We start from the raw sequence: 17666 nt of genomic DNA, 5'->3' as shown, positions 1-17666 counted from the left end.
TTGGCTCCGGTTGGGCATTAAGTTGGACTGGAGTAAATGGCCCCCGTGGATGGTGGTTATCGCTTTATTGTTTTCCTCGGTTATCTACAAAACGAACGCTCGCTGTTGTTGTCCGCTTTTTATTTACTGGGGTTTATAATTATATGAGGCATACAGTGGAATCAAGACTAAAAGTGGCCAGAGTGGGAGCATTGGTCATGAAAAGTTCCGGCCGCATATATGTTTTTTCAACTCGCAAGTATAAATTTTATTTAAACTTTTCGCTATTAAGTCGTTACGTCCTCGCAACATCATCATCGCCTAGTCATTCATCGTCTAGTTTTACGTACAAATTGTTTAATTGTTCAATGGTTCAGGCTTAACTATCATAGCATAGAGAGGAAATGAATTACGCTTTTTGTTTTTTTTTTTGGTTGTTTCTCAGTGTTTGTATTTTTTTTTTCGTTTTGTTTTATTATAATATTTTTATTTATATTTTTGCCATCATATTACACATTCAATTATGTATAACTGCTGTTGGTTTTGCTTTCGCTTGCTGCATAGAGGGATATTGTATTTCTTAGTTAGTTTATAGTTTAAATCATATGCAATTTTATAAACTTCTTGTTACTTTACAGTTATCAATTTCGGTACAATTACAAATTGATTATATATATATATATTTATATATGTATGCATGTACTTCTCGTTATTCATATTACATATTCTCATTTTTGTTTTTTTAACAGACAGGTTTTTCTTCTTGTGTTTATGTTCTTGTTGTTCTTTTGTTGTTGTTGTTGTTGTTTTTCTAGTGATAACAATGTGCGTAAGCATTTTAGTTTAGCGTTGTTTGTTTGTTGCTTGCTGTAGTACAAAATCAGTTTGTAAACTAACTAATGCCAAAGCAACAAAAGGGAAACAACTCAAAAGTTCTTTCGAAATTACATCGAACGTAAAAGTGTTAGGGCGATTTTGATGGCAGTGCCAAAGAAGGTGATCGCATGAAATCAGGAGAAAATTGCCCCCGGAAATGTAAATGTATAGCTAAGGGTATGTACAGTGGTCTGTTGGGGGGCACATTCCATAGGATTAAATAATACAACGTTTTTGGGTGGTCTAAGAACAAAAACTAAACCATATCGCTATTCTAAGCTAGGTAGGTGTCAGTGTGGTTCTGAGTGTCTCGGTTGAGGATCAGGAGATGTATGATATATGTGCTTGGATTTGGGTGTGGTTTGGTTTGTTCTGGTGTGGTGGCAATGCGGGAAATACATAGCTCTATGGGCGTGGCATGTCTGCTGAACTTGCAATAGTATTATTTTGTAAATATAACAAGGTGTCATATGCGCTGCTTAAGTATACAAAAATAAATAACTTAAGAACTGAGGTTTACAATTTAACAATTTAATTTAATTTATTGTATTCCTTAAAATTATTCAACATCAACAATGTTTCTTTACTTTCCCTATTCCCTATACTCCCTATCTCTCGCCACGGTTCTCTATCGTCCCTCGATCTCAGCGAGCGGATGGGCAGCGTGGTCAAGTGTCCAAGTGTCGACTGTCTCATGGCCGAGTGGGAGTTGCAAGCTCGACTGGCTTGCTCCAACCCGCATTCCGTTTATTTGTTTTTGTTTTTTGTCGCACACAATTGATGATTTGTCAATTGCATAATATCACATCTCATTGTCGGAAGCTTGGAGACGTCGCCAACGAACAGCTGGCTCCACTCTGGCCACATGCTGTTCCTCATCCATTGATTCACCTAAGGCGCAGTCCGCAGTCCGCCCTATTGAGGTTCAACTGTACAGTGTGTTAGGTGTGTGTGTGTGTGTTTTGAAGTGTGTAGAGTGTTGTTTTGTATAATTTTCTGTTGTCAGCCGACAGTGAGTGATGAGCACAACAAAATCATTTGAGAACATTCCAAAGAAATGTGTGTGTGAGTGTTTGGGGTTAGTTGGCTTACAGTTTGATTGGGTCTTTCTCATCGATTTGGAGGGGAAGATACAAACTATAAACTATGAATTATTTAAAGATACATTTGTGTGGCGGGTACGAGACGAAACACTGAGCAAGGTATACTATCTGTGTGGTGGCCACCATCCCTAGTGAACTATCCGTGTGCTGGACCTGCCCAGGATGCGCATAGACTGGGCGAACTAATGAGTTAGTGTAAGTGGTTTGATTATATATGATCGATTGATTGATTGATAGATTGCTGTTTATGTCCTAGAGGCAGTTGTGTGTCGTTTGTGATCAGATGCGATTTGAAGGGACTTGATGGGCGGATGGTGCCACATGGGTTCTTGGCTCAGTGGTCGGTCTGTACCCTGCTCGTATGTTACATATTAGTTAGTATAGGCACTTAGCATATTCGATTGTTTTCATAGAAACAAAGTATATGTGTATATATATTGATTTTTCAGTTTTCTTATCCTTCTCTTATATTTTCAATTTCATTTTGGTTGGAAGTCTTGCGTTTAGAGTTCATTTTTCATTTCTCATTCGTTTTTGATTTTGGATGAAAGTTTTAGTACTTTTTCTTTTGGGAAAACATTGTTCAGTGTGTTCACAGTGGGTTCATAATCATAAGCATCTAATTAAAGAGAATGATAATCATAATACGCGGGTTTTCTTCGTTTTGGTAGTGAGGTTGCGAATGGAAAAAATGAAAATGATGGCTTTCGTTTTGGTGTCGAAGTGAAAGGGCGGAGCAGTTTTGTTCTCAAATCAAAGGAATTGACTAACAAAAGAAGTAATGTTTTTAAGTTTAGTGTGAATATCCATATATGCATATCTAAACTTATTCTTATGCCTAGAATAATTTGTAGATATCGTGTGTACGCTCTTAAGTCTACTGATTATTTTTCATTACTCCCTTGCCAATTGTTTCAATGCTTCGGGAATCAATTTACATGCTTCTTAAATTTGAATAAACTAAGACTCTATAAATCAATTTGTGCGTAAATCGTGAACAATTAAAAGGGAAACAATAATTAAAATGAATGCCCTTCTATGCAAATGTATACCTAAGGTGAGCATCAATAATTTGGGAAGAGGATGAAGATGAAGCAGCTTCTTTTCAAATCGAGAGACAGTAAAACATTGGTAAAGAATTCGTTTTAAATGCCCTTTTTTTGTGTCTTCCTAAACCTCATAGAATTTCGTGTGTCTGTTTGTGTTTTAGTTATGGCACCTTTTGTATAGAGTCCTAAGTCGTAAATATAACATTAGATAGTGTTTGTCTTATGAGCTGAGCTGTGTCCACCTACGCTTTGTAAGGATAAAGTTTTTAGTATTTAGCATTGACCGAACTTCTTAATGCATTTCATTTTCGTTCCTTGCTTGTTGAAATAGACGTGTGAAACCATCAAACTGAGAAAATTGCTTTCATATGGAAACAAATGCAATTTTAAAATGTAAGTCCTTCCCACGATATACGATTTAAGTATAAAAATGAGGGGTATTCACGGGTCGGTGTCTGGGGGGAAGATAAGTTAGTCTAGGCGTATTCAGGTGTGTCTGTGTAAAGGATCCCTTAAGTCGTGAACTAAGTACGAGAATCCCCATAATCAAGTTAATTAAAAAAAAACCCTCTTGCGCAAACAAGATCATCCGTTAAAATGTTACAATGATTCAAAACAATCGCATATAAATATATATAGATTATATATAATATATCTAAATAATAGAAGTAACCCTAACCTGTGAGACTAGCAGAGACATAGCTATGTGGGCTACGCACTCTTATCTGTGTACTTCTGTTTTGGCTATAAACATTACGTTCTGATGTGTAAGCAAAAATGAGAATGATGAAATATTAAAGGCAAATCATATATCGTAAAATCGACGTGTGATTCATGAGTTCATCGGTAATTTAGCAATAAAACCTAACATTTCCTTCTCCTCTCTTCCATTGCTTGGCTTAGCTTGCTTTAGTTTTGTTTTGTCGTTCGATGATAGTTAGCTAACTACGCTCAAACCTCTTAAGACTTATTCACTCGGCATCGTTATTGGTAATCGTAATAATAGCTTAGCTTAGGCATATACATCTCATTCATTTCTTGTCTGTTCTTTCCTTTGTCCCCGGTCGCCACAGTCCTGCTCCTCCGCGCCGCGCTAAGCTGCGTGTGTGTGTGTGTGTACCCACCGAGTCTAGGTAACATTAGCTTAGGTTGATTAACATTAACTGATAACTGATTAAATATAGCTGGAGAAAGGGTATGCACCATTCATTCTTCGTCGTTGCCTACTAATATGATAACTGGTCCAAGCATCGCCTGCTGCTCTCTCCTTCCTCTGCTCTCGTTTCCGCGTCCTAACGAGCAGCGGCAACTGCTGCAAAACGGATTGTAAATAGTAAGTTTTGAAGGTACATATGCGCACCACAACTCACCTGTCATATGCCTCCTTAGTTCGTTTACAGATATCTCTAGCTCTTATAGGTTTAACAAAAAGGTTTGCTCATATTTACACATGGAATTTCATATATTTACAGTCGGATGCAGCTTTAGAGGCATCCTGCAAGGTGTTTCACAGATGCCTCGCTTTGGCAACGCGGTTTGTTTCTCCTCTCTCCGTCCTTTAAGAGTTGTTGGCCCTGGACTTGCGGTTTCCGCTAGCCCCCAAGCCGATATTGGCATTAGTGTTGTGCTCTGTAGCAGAGCCGTAATGTTGCTGCTGTTTCTCCTTGCTCAGTGGGCGAACGGAGGCATTGGGACGATTATCTGTGGGGTGCAAAGATTTGTTCGATATAAATTATGTTGCTTAGATCACAATCAAGTCATTTCATAAAAATTTACTCATCTAAAGAACGCTTTTAGTGGCTTTCGAACATACCTTTCTCTTTGGCAGAGACCACGACAGCACTGCTGCCTTGGGTTGTGTTGGTGGCCGGAAGTCCACCAGCTGGCTTGCCGATCAACGCGGCGGGCGAGGCTCCACCTGCGACGCGTTTCTCGGTAGAAACTGTGGCTAGGCCGCTTTTCTCTACGGCCGCCACCACGACGGCGGGATCACCAAAGACTAGGTCCATCTTGTGGCTGCCAGTGGGCGACAGCGTGCCAGTGGAGCCACCGGAGCCCGTCTCCTTTGAATCAGAAGAGGCCGCGGCCTTGTGGTGCTGTGCCACCTGGGCATAGCTGAGTTTGCTGGCCGTGGCGGCAGCCGAAAGATTTTCTGTAGACGTGGACGTGGCCACGCTCTTGTGCTTGCTGGCGCCCTTCTCCAGCAAATTGGCGTCTTTCTTGGCGTGCAGGGCGGCCACCGAGGGCGGCTTCTTGTGCTGGCCCAGACTGCACTCGGCCAAACTGGTGGTCAGACCACCCTCCACCACGCTACAGGCGCCAGCGCCCGCGGCCAGGGCAGCGGAATACTCGTTATGGGCAGCCAGCAGCGGCAACTGCTGCTGCTGGACATAGCCTTCGACCAGTCGCTGCTGCGATGGCTGCTTTGGATGCATTTCATCCTCAGTCTTGTTTGATTTGTCCAGCTGCTGCTGCTGCTGTTGCTGGGCTCCGGCTGCCTCCTCCTTGCTGCTGGCATTGATATTTGGTGTTTGACACTTTATCACATGGATCGAATTGTTGTTACTGGAGCTCTGCTTAGTAACGTTCTTAGTATTGTTGCCCTCCTGAATCTGGATCCCATACTCAGCGCCCAGGGCTGGCGTGGGGCTAACAGGTGGATTGCGCGGCTGATGCTGCTGATAGTTGGGGGCCATATGGGGCTGGTTCTGGCCCTGTGGGTGCCTGTTATCCTTACGAGCCTTGCCCTTGCCTCCGCCTCCACCGCCACCGCCAGTGCGCACCACGTCCGATAGGCGGTTCTCAACCCAATTGTTGGCGGTGGAACTGTTGGCCAAGTGGATATTGCTGGTCTCGATTCCCTGCTGATTGCTTGAGCGTTGTTCATCACCGCCGGCGCTTTCCACGCTGCTGCTCAGCACCTGGTGCTGTTGCGGCGCCTGCTGTTGCTGCTGGTGTAGGGTCTGCTTTTGGCCCAGACCTGTTGACGAGGAGGACGAGGTCGTAGAGTTATGCAGGGATGCTCCGCCAGTGGCCTGAGGTGTATGTGGTGCTGTGGCTGACGTGGCTGGCAGTGGTGGAAAGGCGGCATCCTCTAAATCGAACTGCGGCGGTTGCACCGGTGCGGCTGGTTGTTGCTGTTGCTGCTGTTGTTGCTGCTGCTGCTGCTGTTGGTGCTGATGCTGGTGACCCTGATAGCCCAAGGAGCTGTGGTGAATACCGCGCTCGTTGCTTCCGCCAGACAGACTGTTGCTGCCCGATCCTCCGCCACTTCCGCCACCCCCGGATCCGCCACTGCTGACGCCTAAGCCACCGCTGTTGCCCACATTGCTGCCAATCGAATTGTGGTGGTGATGGTGATGATAGTGATGACCCGAGCCCTGCTGCCCAGTGCCTGTGGTCAAGTGATGTTGCTGCTGCTGCGACGACAGGGCGTTGTGGTGATGGTGATGGTGCGAGCCACTCGCCATCGAAGAATGCTGGGCATGATAATGCGGATTGTAGTTATTGCCCTTGTAGTTGCCACGGTGCTGGGGCGGTGGGACGTCGTGGATGGTGTTGTAGTGGCTCTGGCGCTCTCCGCCGCGATGGGAGGCTCCGCCGCCATCGGTTCCGCCAGCTGATTGTACATTGCTCCCGGTGGAAGATGACATCAGATGCTGCTGCGGATGCGGGTTTGAGGGCGAGCTGCCGTAGAGCTGTTAAGAATGCAAAGATATATAGGTTAAGAATAAAAATTACGCTTTGCTTTATAAAATTACGTTAAATTTAAACTCCATTCAAGGCTTCTCTCTTTTATGCTAAATATTGTATGCATGTAGATTACTCACCCCAACTCGCCCGCCTGGGGAATAGTTGATACCGCCCTCCTCATCACGACGACGACGACGCGGACGATTCTGCCATTGCAGTGGCTCCTTGCTCATCGAAGTGGCCAGCGATGAGGAGGAGCTGGCAGACATGTTGCTACTGCGATTCACCTGCTGCATGGCGTGAGAGCTATGCTCGACGCCGTCCCCAGCTTCCTGCAGCTCCTGCACCTGCACTTGCTGCTGCTGAAGGACTACCTGTTGCTGTTGTTGCTGCTGCTGTGGCTGCGTTTGCTGGACCACCAAGTGGTGTTGATGCTGGCCCGGCTGCTGTGGGGCCGGTGCAGTGGTTACATAGGTAACTTGCGGAGCGCTTGCAGCGCTGGAGGAAGCCAATTGATAGTGCTGCTGCTGGGTCTGTCCCTGCAGCTGCTGCTGAGCCTGTAGATGATGGCTGTGGGCGGGCAGAGCCTGCACCTGGGTGGTGTAGTGATGATGGGTGGCCACACCACCGCTATAGCTCTTGTCTAGGTTCTTTTGCATGCCACCTGTAGCGGGTGAAAATTGTATTTGACTGTTTCGCAAATAAGCGGTATTTGAAAACACACCCTTCCAGTTGCTCTTGATGGGGTAGTGACGCGTAGTGTTGTTCATCTGCACCGTGGCGGCCTGTTGCTGCTGAGCTGAGCTCGATGGCTGCTGCTGAATTTGTTGGATCACCTGCTGGGGTTGCTGTTGCAAAGGTGCCGGCTGTAATGGATCCTGCACAATGTTGGTCGGAACCACGCTAACCATTCCTCCTGGAATGGGTGCAGTTATCTGGATGGGCATGATGTTACCGCCCTGGATATGGGAGGCTGATGGTGTGCTGCGCGGTGGTTTGCTCCTCGACTCGGCGCGTGGTCCCGAGTTTGCACCGCCAACGTTGTTTGGATTGCCGCGGTGATTGTTATTGTAGCGCCCACCGCCCTGCGGTTTGGGCGTGACCATTGCTTGTGAGGTGGGTGGTGGAGCTTGAGCGAATCCCGCTGTCACTGGCTGCGGAGGTAAAGGATTGGTGGTAAATATGTTTCCTCCGAGCTCGTAGAAGTTTTGCCCATGGGCGGTAGTAGCTGCTACAGTGCCAGGCGGCCAGGGACCAGCCACCAATCCAGGGTAGAATTGATTCTGCGGAATCGGCTGTAAACAAACAATGTTTGGCATCATTAACAAATAAATGAAATCGTTTTAGTCGTGAAAAGCCTAGTATATAAAAAACACTGCATCCCTTCATCGAAATTGAAGTTATTGAAACGCCAATTAACTCAAATAACAATACAAAACTTGATACTCACAATCAGTACTGGGTTGCTGTACTGAACTGAAGCGGGAGCCGCGATGGCCGCTCCGTTGGTGTACAGATAGCGGGGCTGCTGGGCAGCCGCATAGCTAACTGTGGCGCCACCGGCTCCGGCTGGATCAAAGACATTAGCAGTCGGCGGCGACGTGAGGCGATAGCCGTTCTTTGGTACAGCTTGGATACGATTGATAAACGACTTGGGCTTGATGCGAGCCATGATCGGCTTGCCCTGGAACTCCTTGACCTCTTCGCGCAGGTACTTATACGCCTTTTGCGCATCTTCGTCCGACTCGAAGGTTATGTACCACGAGTTATTGGCGGCGAATTCGCAGGATATCGGGCGGGGGCAGCTCTCATTGCTGAACAGAGCCTGTGATATAAGCAAAATCCAATTAGTATTTCGGCTGGCTCGGGAGAGCGTAGAGTCAGTCACTCACCTTGACGTCATCGAGAGGCGTGTTGTTCGATATTTCGCGCAGAATGATGATGCAACGCTTGCGATTGGGACGCACGCGCAGGCCTTTGTCGTCCACCTGGACATTGGGCGATTCACGCAGCACCTCAGTGATGAGATTGATGTCATTGGTTAGCTTTCGCACCAAATTAAATCTGGCCACAGTGTAAATGGGCACATACTGGTCGCTGTCCATCTGGGAGAGCAGGTAGGTGTCGTTTGCCAGGTTCTCCCTGTTTGGAGCGGAATAAGAAGCAATGTCAAAAGGGGTTTGCTGTTGGATTTTGTGTGCCAAATCTCACCTGGAGAAGTAGTACTCAAGTTGGGTGGCCAGCATTTGTTTGAGCTTGTCCAGCGGTATGTTGGGCTCCTCTCCACCAGCTGCATTGTGGCTGCCTTGCTGCGGATCAGCGGATCCATTTGCTGGTAGCTGAACGGGCACTGGGACTTGGACAGGAACCTGGACCGGCACTACAATTTGATGGGGCTGCGGATCGAGTGCAACTAAATTCGTGTTGTTCAGGGCGTCTGTGGTGTAGCAGACCACAGTGCCATCCTGGGTCTGGCCGAGTGCGCCATTCATGATGGCGTACTCGTTGGTGTCCTGGCCCTCCACGACTACTCCGGATGGTCCTACTGCTCCTCCGGAAATTGTTCCTGATCCTCCAGCCGTGGCCTGCGAAAGCGCCGGCTGATGGCCGTAGGTCAGATGCTGGGCGGGATGCGGCGACTGTTGTTGCTGCTGCTGGTGGAGATGCTGTTGGATCGTCTGCTGCTGCTGCTGCTGTTGTTGTTGGTGGGCTACGTGCGTATGGGCCAAAATCTGGGCCTGGTGTGGATGCGCCTGCTGCTGTTGTTGGGCGGGCACAACTGCTGCTTGTGCTGCTGATGCGGTGGCCACTGGAGCAACGGCAACTGGAGGAGCTACTGCTGGAGCGCCTGCGGCGGCGGCGGCTGCAGCTGCGGCTGTGATCAACGGTATGTGGGCAGCGGCGGCTGCTGCGGGTGAGGCTGCAATTTGGGTTGTGGCGCCAAACAGATTAGTTGCTAGCATCGCCGTCTCGACAGGAACGTTGGTGTAGACGGGCGGCTGGATCTTGAGTGCATCTCCGTTCATGTATACATATCCTCCTGCAAGTGGTTTGCACATAAGACGGTTTTTACATTATGGGTGGGCGGGTGATGGGTGGTGTGGTTGGGTTTGTTGTGTGTGTGATATGGTGAGTGTGTGTATAAACAAGGTCAATATTTTGTAATTGTAGACGTAACGGGAAACTGTCGTAATCGAAGGAAGCCAGATGCTGGGAAAACTCTGCCGATTTCGAGCTAATAACAACAAAAAACAAACAAGCGTAAAGCAGTGCCAGCATAAGCGTACACATACGTATGCAAATTTTCGAGCATGTGGGTGATGCATAGGGGGTGGCGCACACGCATGCACGGGTGCTAGTTAACGCATTTTACCAACCTAGGAAGTATTCCATGGTAACGTATGTTGCAATTATCAAGAAATTCCACACAAAGACACAGTCGGTTATTTCGCTTCTCCTTATTTGCTTTTCCTCTTATTTTTTTCTTTTAAATCTATTTTTTCGCTCTTTCGAGCTACACACACACACTTACGCACGCGGCACACTCACACACAGCAGGCACACACAGCAACACACGCACACACGTTGCCACCCAGTCGCGAGAGTGGAAGCGAGAGAGCGATGGAGAGGATGAGAGAGAAAGAGAGCGAGCAGGCGAACGAACGAGAGGAGGAGCTCTTCTTTCTATTTGGAAAATTTGATTTTCACTGCGATATTTCGTACTTCGCCAACTTGCTTTTCCGCGATTCCAATCGCGCTGAATAGCGAGCACTCTCTTTGGCGACGATGGTTATTTATTTATACTGCTTCTGCTGCTTGCGACTTGAAAACACGGCTCCTGCTCCTCCGCCCCTTTTGTACAACATTTTCTTCAACTCTACGTTGCCTTTGCTCGGCCTTCTTCTGCGCTCTTCTTCTTTCCGCTCGCCGTTTCTTTTCTATTTTTTCTTCTTTTCTTGTCGTTTGCAGTCTAATTTTTTTTTCTCGCCTTTTCTTTGCTTTTTGCACACGCAGAGAATGTGAATTGAAAATTGGAAACGACCGAGAGGCAATTGATTTTTTTCTTTTGGCGACTTTTCACACCTCACTTGAACCGCCCGCACCAGCCAGCGTTACGCTTGTCAGTAGCCAATCGTTAGCCAAGTTGACAAATGAATTGTTAAGGTTGTGCCTGGTTTTTTTCACCACCAACTTGTCACGCGAAAAATCCAAAAATTCGACTTCTCATCGTCATAGAAAACTTTCGCCGTTTCGATAGATCGCAAGTCAGGGTTGCAAGCGATTGCAAATACTAAAAAAAAAAAGTAACTCGATTGTCACTAGTTTTTCCTGACAGGTTTTTAAAAGTGCGTAGCATGAGACACGCAAGTCAAGGCATGCGTTCACGCTTTTCGTTAACGATTATTGCTTAAATGGTTATTGCGTTTCAATGTAAATGTAGAGAGTAGCCTGCGGAAGACCGCACAAATACAAGCACGCTACCCAAAAATATCGAACAAAAAATACCAACTGCCTGCGAAGCGACAACCCTGAAACGTGCAAGAACATAATATTGCTAAGCGAAATCCAGCCCACCCGCCCCCTCTCCGACATGTTATCTGCACCATTATTCGCCTATATTCACTTACCACTGGGATGAATGGAAATCCCGGGCTCATCCGCCTGCAGACGGCGATTTCGTGCAGCTGTGACAGCGCTGAGGCGAAAACCACTTGTTAAATTTGGCCGAACGAACAAAATGAAACACCAAGCGTTCCGCGCGTCCACGTATTCTTCACTGAACGTTCTGCTGGCGAATTATCGTTGGGAAATTCGTCAGTTGCAACGCGTCGATTTCGGGGGACGAATTTGCCTACGTTTGACACTCAGATAACTCTTTTTTCCAGCAAAATGCAACACACGCAAAAACTTCGCGCTCCGATTTTTTGTGCCTAAATTAGTGTGACTGCAGAACAGTCTGACAAATGTACCCAAGAACGCCTAAGGTGGTATTCCCCTCGAGGTGTGAAACGTTGCTGAAGCTAAGACAACAACCAAATCAGACGTTCCTGAATTTGAATATTTTTTTTAATATTTTCGTTGACAATAAATAAATGGCCCACCTTTCGTTTTACTATATTTTAATTCAGAATCTTATCCGAATAGCTATGAAATACCAATGGGCGTTTTCTGCGTTACAAGCCAGAAAAACCAATTCGAAATACAAGCATTTATAATTTTTTCGACCCATTATACTACGACAGCGCCCGCACACATTCATTTATTTAAATTGAACATTTAATTTTATTTATAACATTGTTCTCAGTAAATGGTCTATTGCTTCTGTATGTTTATGTTCTATCAAGAGAGTTTGAATAATTCGGAACAAAGAACTTTTCCAAGTTTTTGGGTGTTGTTGCAGAGCTTAAGAATGAAAGAGTGGTATGAAGATTCACACGGTTTGTTCGTTCGACCGCTTAGAAGCCGTGCACCTTCAGCTGATCCGGCTTAGCTAGACCCACCTTCGTCAACCATTGACAGATGTTCTCACGCTGATCGCCCTGGAGCTGCAGAACCTCACCATACTCTGGGTGCTCGATTACAGTGCCATTGCATGCGAATTCCTGTGAATGAATGTAATTAATATGTTAGTGCTTTTCAACCAAATCCACAACCGACGAAGCAATCAATGTTTTAAACAATGTCTTGAATATGTGCAAATGAACTGCTGACCAAATAGATTTCAATAATATTCGCAGTTTCTTCAAAAATCTGTGCTTTGGAGCTATGAAATGGTTTCTATAGCAAAGAAATCTAATTATAATCGAATAATCTTTCAAACATCTCTTTTTGTATGTACCACTTAGTAAGGGATGTTTAAACTTCCATTCATGGAAATCAATAGATTAGGGGTTCAGATTTTACTGGATTAGCAGTTAAAACGCGTGCATATTATCTTGCTTCGACAGTTGAGGGATATTCCACACAAGGATACCCTAGGTGGACCCACCTTCTTGCAGGAGCGGACTATCTTCTTCAAGTCATACTCCGCGGACAGGCCCTGGACAGTGGTTAGCGTCTTGCGACCGTTCCTCTGCTGGATTCTTATATGCACTAGCCCGTCTTGAATATCATCATCATTGCCCTTGATTGCATCAGCAAAGGGGTCTGTAAAGGCGGAAAAAGGCTTGGTTATTGCGACTATCGGGAAATTCAGGGCATGCAAGATGTAAAACGCAGGTTGTAAGGCATGTAATCACACCCCAGCAGCGTGTTTTTCTTTTGTACCAGAATGCGCTTATGTGCGTGTGTATGGGTGTGTGTGTGTTCGTGATGATGACCGTCAGGGCGGCCATTTTTATGTACATGTGTAGGAGTCGGGGAAAAGTGTCTCGTTTGGCCTAAACTTACCACGAGTGTTTAAATTCTGGATGGACATACGACAATAAAAACAAACCACAGCCTAAAACAAAAACTTTTTGAAATGATTTGTTGATAGTCAAACTTTAATTTAACGTTTTACTGATTGAGTTTTTTTTCGGAAATGTGTCTGACAAGTAGACTAGAGCTGGAAAAAAATCGATTTCTAATCGATACTATCGAGTGTTCAGAAGATGGGCAACGCCCGCCAGCATCAATTATAATCACTTGATTTAAAATTGTTAATCACAAGGGTCTTCGTAAATTTATGAGTTTTTGGAGTTTTCGCAAATAATTAATCAATACCATAGCTTTTGCTTATATTCTAAAAATATGCTACAAAAATATTATAAAACTATATAAGCAATTAAATTTGCAAAAATTAAATTCATGTTATGTAGTTTTGAAAATACAAATCAGACAAATTTTAAATATTATCTGCTATGTGTTAGCGTACGAAATGCTTATCGATAGTTGCCCTGCCAACTCGCACAACACAGAATGCAACCCAGTGTTTTCGGCAAGCGCAGCCAACTTCGCGCTATGTCGGGCTGCCATATTTCTTTCCTTCTTGTATTTCAACGAGAAAAGGTGGGCATTTTGCGTTTGTTCTCGATTTGGTTAAGTTCTAGCGTTCTCTCAGCGTCCCAAGCGCTCCGCAAGTGTAGAGGTATAATGCCTGCACCACGTGTTGCCGTCTATTTGGCTGCCGGCCCGCTAAACCTCGGAGGTAAATTGAGTTTTACCCACACGTGCAACGCAGCGGGCAAATAGTGAATAAAAATTTGAATTAATTTGTAGCGAACCCATAATGGACTTAATCAAATAGTCTATATTACTAAGCGAACGTGGCGTTGATCAATACCAAATTTAATATCGTTTTTCTCTTTCTTTGCATGCTGCTTTTCCTACTGCTGATTTTACATGGATCTTTTCAATAAAGGTAAGAACACGTGTGGTCTTAAAATGCGTGATTAATTCTGTGATGAATGATTGAGCAGAAGAGTTCTTGAAGACTATATTCATCACCCAAGACTGAATATAACAGAAATATCGTTGTCTTTTATTCAGAAAAACATAATCTAACTGCCGACTTTCTTTTTGTTCCATGTTCACCTTTTGGCTGTGTAATTTATTGATTTTCCTTTAAAGGTAAGCATATAAAATGTGTTCAAAATCCTTATTTTTGTCTTAATGAGGATTGATTTAGCAGAAGAGTTCTTGAAGACTATATTCATCACCCAAAACTGAAAACGTTGCAGTTCTTCAAGAAATTAATATAGAAATTATTAATCTAATCACGAAATTTGTTTTTATTTCATGTTCCCCTTTCTTGCTTGCGTTTCTGGCGATTTGATCAAAAAGGTAAGCATTAAAATCTATATTGAGTACTTCAGTTGTGGCTTAATGAGGATTGATTTAGCAGAAGAGTTCTTGAAGACTATATTCATCACCCAAAACTGAAATACCTTTGAAAAACTTTAAATATGGCTTTTTCCTGAGCAATTACTAATATGTTCTTAACTTCTATTCCAGACGTGAGATGGCAACCTCTTCGCACCTCAATTGGTTGATCATTCGCAACAACAACGCCTTCTTGTTGAAGAAGCGCGATGTGAAGAAGCCCTTCAGCACAGTAAGTAAATATGGATTTAAATAACGTGCACCACATTTAAATGATGTTTCCAACTTATAACTTTCACAATGATATTTGAATACAACATGATAGTAACTTTAATCTGATAAAAGTTGGCTTCATCACTACTATGATATGACAAGCACATTACTGACTTCTAAATCCCTTCCAGGAGCCAAACAACTTGGCCAGCGTGAGCTCGTACCGCTACAGCGGCATCGTGCACAAGAAGACCCTGGGAGTCGTGCCAGCTGCCGACAAGAAGGGCTTCACCGCCGTGCTGAAGAAGGGCAAGTATGCCCAGCGCCCCGCCAAGAACACCGTGCGTGTTGACTTCAAGGCCGGTCCCCGCCGTTCCCTGAAGAAGCTGAAGAACCTGCTTATCGGCTCCAAGTACCGCAAGGACCTGACACAGGTGATTATGGCTCCAAGCCTAGAAACAACTGTTTGGGTTCTTGTCATGATGATCTTTTTTTTAATGCTACACAACCAAGATCGCAGAATGATCGTGTTGATAAACTTATCTGAAGCTCTCAAAGCTGAAGCTTATCGTACTTCAGTGTTAGGCCTATTCTAATGATTTTACTTGTGCTTATAGGCTGCCCTCCGCCGCGCTTCCGCTGTCCTGCGCTCCCAGAAGCCCGCCCCCGTCAAGGGAAAGAAGGCCGAGTTTGCTAAGGGAAAGAAGCCCGAATAAACTGTACCAGATTGGGGCTATGCGGAGCTGTTTTCTACTCGAGAATAAAGAAAAAATATTAAAAACACCGTAATATTAATACAGTTCTGTGGTTATTTGTCGATAATGGGTAGCGACCAAGTACTGCATACTTTGGGGCGGTAGTTATGAAATTTTCTATAACCATGAATGAGCTTACCATATATATTGTTGCTTATTAAACGACAAACTATATTATTGTTGATACAAAAGGTATCTTTAGATCAATCAATCTTTGTTTGCCTAAATGATTCTCACTTTTATTGAACTATTATTCCTGGGATATGGATGACGTTACACAGAAAGAGACCATGGAATTGCATTGACGGTTACACGAATAAAAAGATCAAGTAAGAGCGCTATAACTCTAGTCAAACATATATCGCTGCTTATAGTACGCTACACGTGGATTTTAAATGCGCATTGAGCTTGGCTGCTATACACAGCCTCAGTAGAAGTACTCGTACTTCTGGGCGTGGTGCAGCATCACCTCCATCGACTTCTTGCCCTGCAGGACCCCATTTCGTTCCATATAGTTCCAGATGGAGGCCATGAAGACGCAGAACAGGATCACGCCAAACACGATGAACTTGAGCAGCAGAAAGATAGTGCGCATGCCCACGGGGGCGGTGAACTCCACCAGAAGGACCAAGAGGACAAACAGGAAGGTGGCGGCGCTGTAGTACAGTATTCGATCAGTGTTTAACTGCAGCAGGGAAGCATCGCACAGCGCCAGAGCTTCAAGAAGGGCAGCAGTTCTAGCGGCGGGCATGGATTGAATGGAAGTGGAGCTTCCATTGCATTGGATCTCCGGCTGGTGTTGTGATGACTGATCGTCCTCTCCTGTCAAAGCATCCCCTGCTCCTACTTCCCTCACGGAACAGGTTTCACCATCCTCTACCAGGCAGTTCACCTCGATCGTTGCCACTGGCTCCTCACTTCTAGGTTCCAGCTTGAATAACTTCAGCTTGGCCATCACCGCCTCGTGGTCGGAGAAGCTAAATTTCTCGCCGGGTACTCGCTCCGGAAAAGGCAGTTTGTATTCGGCTATCTCAGCATTTACATGATCGCCACCACGCACAAAGATGTGATCGATACGGATACCCAGAGGATTTCTCTCCCGTGCTTGCTTAGATGTGTATGAGTTGTGTTCGCATTCGTTGGTCCGAAAAGAGTCCGAGTCGCAGCTGTCGAGCATCTTGGAGGTATAGAGCAGCACCTTGTAAGAGATGTCCTGTGGCTGGGCATTCAGGTCGCCAGCCAGAATCTGCAGCGCAGAGTTCCCCCTGGTGGCTTCAATGAATTGAGCAGTATCGAAGGCCTGAATAACGCGATGTGTCTTGTACTCGTCGTTGGCATTGTCGTACTCCGCGTGCAGGTGGGCATTATATAGGTGCACCATCTGCCCGCCGACGAGTATGCGGCACAGGCCCACACCTTTGCCGCCGAACCAATCGGCATGCTGAATACGGTGGAAGTAGCCATTTACGGACCACGCATGAAACAGAGTGCCCAGGATGGGGTACTTGGACAGTACCAGCAGACCGGCGCCCATCACGCCGCTGTGAAAGTAGTGGCTATGGGGCAGGACCGCCTCCGTGCCCTTTTGGAGTAGCTCGCTGTCCTCTTGCGCCCACACCTCCTGCAGGGACACGATGTCATACTTCCCGCTAGCCAGCTCCTTGCAGATGGCATCGATGCGGGGTCTGCGATCACTCGACACATACGGAATGCCCCTGAAAGTGCACATGATTAGCCTGTGCAGATCGGTGTCAAGGGAAGTGGGGCTCCAGCAGCCTTAGAAGGAGATGCCTGCTCTCACCATATATTCAGGGTCAGAATGTTCAGCTCCAGCAGCAACATAGCGACTTCTTTGGCCAATTTTCACGTTCGCATGCTTACAATGGAATAACGGGCGCGGGAGCAGCGATAAGATAACTTTTTGATTTTGTTATTTTTAAAAGATATAAAGCCACAGTGTGACCGTCTGGGGAAAGCCGAAATTTAATAAAGCCTGAACCCCTGACGAGCTTTGTTGATGCGACAAGTCAAAGTCGCACATGAACAGGGATGCATTTCTTTGCATTATTAATTTCTAATTGAGAATGCATTTTCTTTTTATACACTGTAACTAAAATTTTGGTAATTGCGGTAATTGTTTAAGTTATGCATTTTGCGAACAAGCTTGTCTTGCAAGGGCTAAGTATTTGAAAAAC

At 45.4% G+C, this 17666-nt stretch overlaps 4 protein-coding genes and 5 non-coding genes across 16 annotated transcripts; 6 read left to right on the top strand and 3 right to left on the bottom strand.

Moving 5' to 3' along the window:
* Positions 1–12: 12 nt before the first annotated feature.
* On the bottom strand, positions 13–11779 carry Larp4B (La-related protein 4B). Of its 3 annotated transcripts, none has more exons than NM_206263.4 (9): positions 11329–11779; positions 8912–9740; positions 8593–8842; positions 8151–8525; positions 7425–7995; positions 6838–7364; positions 4821–6705; positions 4378–4708; positions 13–4316 (listed from the first exon to the last, which is right to left on the bottom strand). In NM_206263.4, exons 2-8 carry the CDS (start codon positions 9724–9726, stop codon positions 4566–4568), a joined length of 4566 nt encoding a protein of 1521 aa, NP_995985.2. In that variant the 5' UTR covers positions 9727–9740; positions 11329–11779; the 3' UTR covers positions 13–4316; positions 4378–4565. The 3 variants fall into 3 exon arrangements, with proteins under 3 accessions (NP_995985.2, NP_647793.1, NP_728843.1); NM_139536.4 differs by lacking the exon at positions 11329–11779 and adding an exon at positions 10078–10564 and having other exon boundaries at positions 13–4319; NM_168007.2 differs by lacking the exon at positions 13–4316 and having other exon boundaries at positions 4425–4708.
* A 187-nt stretch (positions 11780–11966) lies between these two features.
* Positions 11967–13276, bottom strand: eIF1 (eukaryotic translation initiation factor 1). Its single transcript, NM_139535.4, has 3 exons — positions 13091–13276; positions 12690–12847; positions 11967–12303 (listed from the first exon to the last, which is right to left on the bottom strand). Exons 1-3 carry the CDS (start codon positions 13116–13118, stop codon positions 12157–12159), a joined length of 333 nt encoding a protein of 110 aa, NP_647792.1. The 5' UTR covers positions 13119–13276; the 3' UTR covers positions 11967–12156.
* A 380-nt stretch (positions 13277–13656) lies between these two features.
* RpL28 (Ribosomal protein L28) lies at positions 13657–15706 on the top strand. 6 transcript variants are annotated; one of them, NM_139534.4, is made up of 4 exons: positions 13657–13690; positions 14636–14735; positions 14908–15150; positions 15334–15503. In NM_139534.4, exons 2-4 carry the CDS (start codon positions 14643–14645, stop codon positions 15430–15432), a joined length of 435 nt encoding a protein of 144 aa, NP_647791.2. In that variant the 5' UTR covers positions 13657–13690; positions 14636–14642; the 3' UTR covers positions 15433–15503. The 6 variants fall into 6 exon arrangements, with proteins under 6 accessions (NP_647791.2, NP_728839.1, NP_001163337.1 ...); NM_168004.2 differs by having other exon boundaries at positions 13659–13829; positions 15334–15706; NM_001169866.2 differs by having other exon boundaries at positions 13659–13769.
* Positions 14076–14142, top strand: snoRNA:Or-CD11a. Its single transcript, NR_003856.1, has one exon. It is a non-coding gene; the product is annotated as a snoRNA:Or-CD11a (small nucleolar RNA).
* Positions 14288–14354, top strand: snoRNA:Or-CD11b. Its single transcript, NR_003855.1, has one exon. It is a non-coding gene; the product is annotated as a snoRNA:Or-CD11b (small nucleolar RNA).
* Positions 14501–14567, top strand: snoRNA:Or-CD11c. The gene has a single exon (NR_003854.1). It is a non-coding gene; the product is annotated as a snoRNA:Or-CD11c (small nucleolar RNA).
* Positions 14770–14846, top strand: snoRNA:Me28S-C3351. Its single transcript, NR_003853.1, has one exon. It is a non-coding gene; the product is annotated as a snoRNA:Me28S-C3351 (small nucleolar RNA).
* On the top strand, positions 15190–15267 carry snoRNA:Or-CD12. The gene has a single exon (NR_003852.1). It is a non-coding gene; the product is annotated as a snoRNA:Or-CD12 (small nucleolar RNA).
* On the bottom strand, positions 15692–17461 carry nSMase (neutral sphingomyelinase). Its single transcript, NM_139533.4, has 2 exons — positions 17273–17461; positions 15692–17186 (listed from the first exon to the last, which is right to left on the bottom strand). The coding sequence occupies exons 1-2, from the start codon at positions 17311–17313 to the stop codon at positions 15899–15901; spliced, it is 1329 nt and encodes a 442-aa protein (NP_647790.1). The 5' UTR covers positions 17314–17461; the 3' UTR covers positions 15692–15898.
* Between the last annotated feature and the right edge of the window lie 205 nt (positions 17462–17666).

The sequence above is a fragment of the Drosophila melanogaster genome, chromosome 3L (assembly GCF_000001215.4).
Source record: "Drosophila melanogaster chromosome 3L".
NCBI classification, from domain to species: Eukaryota; Metazoa; Arthropoda; class Insecta; order Diptera; family Drosophilidae; genus Drosophila; species Drosophila melanogaster.
The sequence above is the reverse complement of the archived record's forward strand: the minus strand, read 5'-3'. Positions and strand labels throughout refer to the sequence as shown.